This window comes from Halichoerus grypus, chromosome 5 (genome assembly GCF_964656455.1).
Source record: "Halichoerus grypus chromosome 5, mHalGry1.hap1.1, whole genome shotgun sequence".
Taxonomy (NCBI): Eukaryota; Metazoa; Chordata; class Mammalia; order Carnivora; family Phocidae; genus Halichoerus; species Halichoerus grypus.
The window spans coordinates 94,397,367-94,403,366 of NC_135716.1; the positions used below are offsets into that span (position 1 = coordinate 94,397,367).

Consider the following 6,000-nt stretch of genomic DNA (forward strand, 5'->3'; position numbering starts at 1 on the left):
TCCACATAACTTTGTTTTGGATATCTTTAGGTCGTCTGAATGACATCTATGGAGACTACAAATACACCTACTGGGCATGTGGTGTGATCCTCATTATATCAGGCATCTATCTCTTCATTGGCATGGGCATCAATTATCAACTTGTGGCAAAAGAGCAGAAAGCAGAGAAGCAGCAGAAAAAGGAAAGTAAAGAGGAGGAGACCAGTGTGGATGCTGCTGAGAAGCCAAAAGAATATGCAGCAGAATCTGCAGAGCAGAAAGACACAGAAGGAAGTCCCAAAGAGGAGGAGAGTCCAGTCTAAACCTTTGGGGCCCAAGGGTCAATGAAGCAGCTGTGACCCAAGATCCCTGAAAATATCTACTGGCCTGTAATCCAGCAGTGGTGCTCAATGCCAATAGTGGACATGTGTGTGGGAATTGTACCAGGTGTTCAGTGATGGAAGTTTTGTTTTCACTCCTTACCAGCAGCCTGAATTAAAAATGCCATACCTTTGGGGAGGGAGTGGTTGGCAAAGAATGAGAGAAGGATGTAGTGTGGGGGTTTTTTTTGTTTGTTTGTTTGTTTAAATCCTAGCTTTTAACAGTGTCCAGAAGATTTTAATATGTGCCTTAAGTTTTAGTCTTTAGAACTCTTTAGGGAGCCTTAACTTTTTAAACCATTCTGCTGAATTCATCTATTTTAAGTGTTATGTTATAAGGAAAAATAACAACTAACTTGTTTCAGACAAATTTAAAATTTAAAATTAATCTTGCTTCATTGTTATTTGTAATATACTGTCAGACATCACCACTGGAAGATTTATGAATAGAAATACTGGTTGGAAGTTGGGATTTTATAAAATCCTGACTAAAATATTTTCCTTGCATCAGTAGTTGCCTGGCATAGTGCCTGATAAGGTATATATTTAGGAAATTTAAGGCATAAAACTTTGGAAACATCTTGGCCGTTCTAGACACATTGTACTCATCAGCACCCCTCTGGAATCTTTTCTTGGGATGCTAATATTATTAGTGCTTGAGAATTTATTTCATTAAATTACTATTTTCGCTTTTCAAAGACAAATTTTGAGTGGTTATAGACCATTGCCCCCTTTGAAATTACTTAGTATTTTTCACTATAAAAGTTAATTTTAAAATATGCAAAAGTATATATTTGTACCTCCTTAGTAAATACAACACATCTAATTAAATGTAGACAGATATTTCAAACAGCAGCTGAATTCAGCTTCAGTTTTACCAAAACCTCAGTTAAACTGTGAGACTTAGAATTTTTTTGTTGTTGATTTTTCCTGGAATTTTCCCCCATTGATTCATAGTGGTTCCATTTATATCTGTGTCTAGCTTAGAGCTGTGTGTGAGATATTCAATCTTTGTGTGCTTGTTTGTTTTTTTTTAATGTTCGCTAATAAAAGAAAGCCAGAGTGATTTGGCCTCAGGCAAACCAGTAAGAATAAGATTGGGAGGGAAGTTGCTCCTTTTCTTTTTCTGAGGCCTGAAAAAAATTATGTTTTGCTTATAATTATTGGACACATTCTTACTACTCCACACAAAACTAAAGTATTGTGACCCTTTTTACTTACTTGAAAAGTAGAGAAATGAGTTTAGTATAAGGATAGGGAGGATGGACCAGAATGAAATCTGTAAATATTTTTTAACCTAATATCTTCTAAAATGCACAAGAAGATAATGATAGACACTCAATAAATTATATTCAGTGCATTTAAAAATATCATTGTAATTGACACAGTGAAGTATAGGTACAAAACCTTTTGTGTAAGAGGCTGGCTTTTCCAAATAAACTTTTTTTTTTCTTTTTTTTAAGAAATGCTTCTCCCTCCAAATGTTTATTTTCTTGAGAAAATATTATTGTGTCTTCATTTTCATTATCAAGATCCAATTTGGCCCTTGCTAATATTAAATCATTCAGCTTGTGTGCTGTGGGAGCTGTGTATATGGCTTATTTTTACTTTTCTTCTTTCCTCCTTTTCTTTAAGGCAAGGAAGAGGGGAATTTTGAAATTACCTCTCTGAAAGCATCCAAAGCAGCTAACCTTAAGAACACAATGAAAATTCCCTTTCAATGCCTGAGTGTCATGGCAGATGGAGAAGGAATTTGAGGGGAGAAGCCTGCTGTGATTGTTGGCAGGCTTGGCTCCAGTTGGGACTCTGCTGTTTTCCATCGACCCGAGTCCATAATCTCTTTGTGCCTCCTTTCCCCTTCCATAAAAATGAGGATCACTGTCCATGAGGTAATATAAGTAAAGGAAATGGGAAAGGGGTAGGGTGGAGGAGGAGGAGTAGTACAGGATTATTTTCTCCTGTAAGGGAGGAAAACCTTACCCTTTCTAGGTTCTTTGGATGGCCTAATAATTAAATTGACATAAGACAGATAAGATATGAGAAAAATTTAATTTCATACATAACGGGAACTTCACATAGACACGAGAGGGTCAAAAACAATCAGGCAACTGAGACTTACAAGCCATCCAAAGCTAAGGAGGGGTGGGTAGGGTCTGCGGCTTCAAAAGGAATAAAGACAATTTACAAGAAGATGGGAAGAGCAAATGTTTGGTAAACCATGCCATGCAGAGAAGTCTTGTGTTTAAAAAAAAAAAAAGGTAATACCGCTCTTCCTGGTACAGGCTCCCTATCTAAATTCTTTTAGGCAATTACAGGTGAGGTAAAAAGCTCTTCTTCAGTCTGTTAGGCATTGGCTGCCTTCAGCTCAAATACTCCACATGCCAAAGTGGCACATTTTGGGACAGCCTTGTCCTGAACCCCATCACTTCATCCCAATTGTTGAGCTACGTCCATACCTAAGACCCTGCTTAGTCTTTGTTCAATAGTTGAATCTTGTTAGTGAAGGGTTAAAAACTGTTTCAAAGCTGGAATTAAACCTTTTATTGCCCAGTGCAACCCTGACTTTTTCCCCCTGAAGAGGCAGGATTAAAGTATTTATTCAAGATTAGTTTTGGTAACAGCCAACACTAAAACCCAGTATAGGCCTACTCTGTGCCATCTATTCTTTGTTATCAGTCAGTGAATTCTCTTTGTGTTGTAGGTTGTGTTCAACACCGGGAAGCAGCTGGGCTTTCTGATCCAGTCTATTGTCCTTTACTCCATGTGAGGACTGTTTTCTTCCAATTCACAGGCTGCTTTGGAAACATAAATGTATGCAAAGAGCACCTGTCTATCTTTGTTTTCTGTCCCACACCTTCCATAAGTCACAGAACATATACAGCTCTTAAGTAGTTGTAGGGCCTAAAAAGGCTTGGCAGTGTTTAAGAGCATACTCTGAAACAGGCTCCCCAGCCAAAGCTGGAAAATTAAGAAACTGATAGGTTGGTCAATGACAGAAGATCATGGTGACAAGACTGTATTAATTAGTGTGCTATACTCCAGTCTGTTGAGAATTTAAATTATCTTAACTAGTCATGATAAATGAATAATTTCTACAAAATATTCAGGAAAGCATGATGGTAAAAACAAATTATGGAAAATTCAGAGGTGTTTTTATCCCTGATTTAATCACGCAGATGACTAATCCTCTGAATTCTTGGGTTGTCTGAATTTAGTTTATGTTTGTATCATAGATACATATGTCAATATTAATCCTGTATTTTAAAAAGAAAAAAAATTGTTAAAAGCCATTTAATATTTTTGTATGAGTCAGTGTTTGACTGTATTGAATTTCAGAATGATAAATTGGGTATCGGTTTGTATGAAAAACCTAAATGTCTGGGTTTTACCTAGCAAATGGTTCATAGTATAACAAACCTAATAATCAGGTATGCACCCCCTCTCCCTGTTTTGCTTGGAAAGATGAGGAAAGGTGAACAGTAAATTTCCACCTTTGCGACATGGGTTGTCTTAATAATCAGGTCAGGCATTTGCCTAGAAGACATGAAGAAAGAGGTTAATGACAGACTTGTGTCAATATGAAAATTCTTTCAGTTCTTGACAGGAAGCGACAGCCCAAACTTGCTTGGCTTGCCCAGATTTGAGCAATTAAGCCAAGTTACTTCAGAGGGTAGAAGCATTTAGAGGGTTTCAAGTACATCACTTCTGAAATGTGTTCTAGCTTTAGCATTTTAGATTCAGTCTCCCCTTTTTCCCCCCATCCAGTCTGGGCCATAGTGACAAAATCATTCAAATGACAGTGATTGGGAAGAGTACCCATGTGTATGTGTAGATTATCTTCTTGAGCTGAACAGTACTGGATTTACTTCATTTTGCTAACTTTTACCCTGACTTGCCTAGAGGAGACTGGGATAGCTAGCCGTGGAATTGCAGCCTGCTGCTTGCTTAACCGTATAAGCTACCTGAGTTCAAATTGAGGCTGTGTGACCTCAACCAAGTTACCGAGCCTCCATAAGCATCAGGTTTTTTTCTTCTGTAAGGTGTTAATAATAATTAGTACCACCTCCCCCCCAGGGTTATCAGGAAGGTTAGTTGATATGTGAGAGCTTATGTTAAATAAGGGCTTCACGAATGTAAATACCTGACTATAAAAAAAAAAAATCAAAGAAAATTAATACTTGGGGAAAAAATTGCTCTTCTAATTCCCAAGATGGATCATTACTTAGGATAGTTTGGAAGTGACTTTTAAAGATAGTTATTAGCTAAATTTGGGGCGCCTGGCTGGTTCAGTCAAAAGAGCGTGCAACTCTCCATCTCAGGGTTTGAGTTCAAGCCCCACGTTGGGTGTAGAGCCTACTTGAAAAATAAAAAATAAATAAAGAATATTAGCTAAATTATCAAATTCTCCTTTTGATCAGATCCTCCTTTTATTCTTATAAACGTAATGGTCTTTCTTTGGTAAATGAATGGATGAAATGAACAATTTCTGAGGTTGGGGCATACATGCCCAGCTCTTGCTCACAAGAGGGATGTGAGTCCCAAAACCCTTGCTCCTGATGCTCTAACAGTACACCATCTCCAAGGAAGAGAGGCCCAACTAACAGCAGATAAACATTTCCTCTCAATATCTGTGATGATTCTAAAAGAAGAAATATAACTAGTAACCAGTCATGATTAAAGTTGTCTGTCTCAGCAGTGTTCTTAAATGCAAATTGAAGACTTGAGGTCTTAATTTTTTTGTACTACGTTGATAATGTAGTGATAACATGATTTAAAGTATAAATTATCATTTAGTGGCCGAATAAATTGGTATTTAACTAACATATTGACAGCAATTTCATGATGTGTGTCAAGTGCCATGAGTTCACATCTTTCTAAGAATTCCAGATTTGGAATTTATATAAGAAAAATGTCTGTCTTTAATCCTAAAGTGTATATCAGTAATTATTTAAATGAATGGTTATTATGGCCTTGTGGTATAAACATGGCACGATGTTAAACAGAAAGGCAAAACACAGGGGCACCTGGGTGGCTCAGTTGGTTAAGTGCCTGCATTTGGCTGAGGTCATGATCCCAGGGTCCTGGGATTGAGCCCCACATCGGGCTCCCTGCTCCGCGGGGAGCCTGCTTCCTCTGCCTGCCACTCCCCCTGCTTGTGCTCTCGCTGTCTCTCTCTGACAAATAAATAAAATCTTTATATAAAAAAAAAGAACACAAGCTACCATGATGCAAGTTCCTATGTATATATACATATACACACACATGCATATATACACATGCATGGCAGGGGAAAGAACATATACAAATAGACTTATCACTTTGTGACTGGTAAAATTAGACGTGACTTTTTCTATATTTTCCCACATTCTAAATTTTCTTAATGTGATGGTAACTTTTACACTAAAAGAAAATATTTAATGTAGCATGTAATACTGGTTTACACAGGGAAAAAATAGTACAGTTGATCTAGAAGGGTTCTGGCAAGGAACATGACTCCTAAGAAAATGAAGCTGATGATTATTACAAGCAGGTTATTTTTTCCTGCTTCTTCAAGAGTTGCATGTGGTGAAAGGGTGGAGGATGAGACATGGAACTCAAGAGCACAGTGGTCTCAAGTCATGATTTTGCTGGTCTGGACCAG

General features: G+C 37.5%; 1 protein-coding gene across 2 annotated transcripts in view; it reads left to right on the plus strand.

Moving 5' to 3' along the window:
* Positions 1-5,180, plus strand: part of SLC16A1 (solute carrier family 16 member 1) — a 50,827-nt gene extending 45,647 nt beyond the window's left edge. For both annotated transcript variants that reach the window (XM_078072593.1, XM_078072594.1), the window contains exon 5: positions 31-5,180. In XM_078072593.1, the coding sequence (XP_077928719.1) occupies positions 31-302 (272 nt within the window). In that variant the 3' untranslated portion in view covers positions 303-5,180. The remainder of the gene's footprint in view (positions 1-30) is intronic.
* Positions 5,181-6,000: the final 820 nt, after the last annotated feature.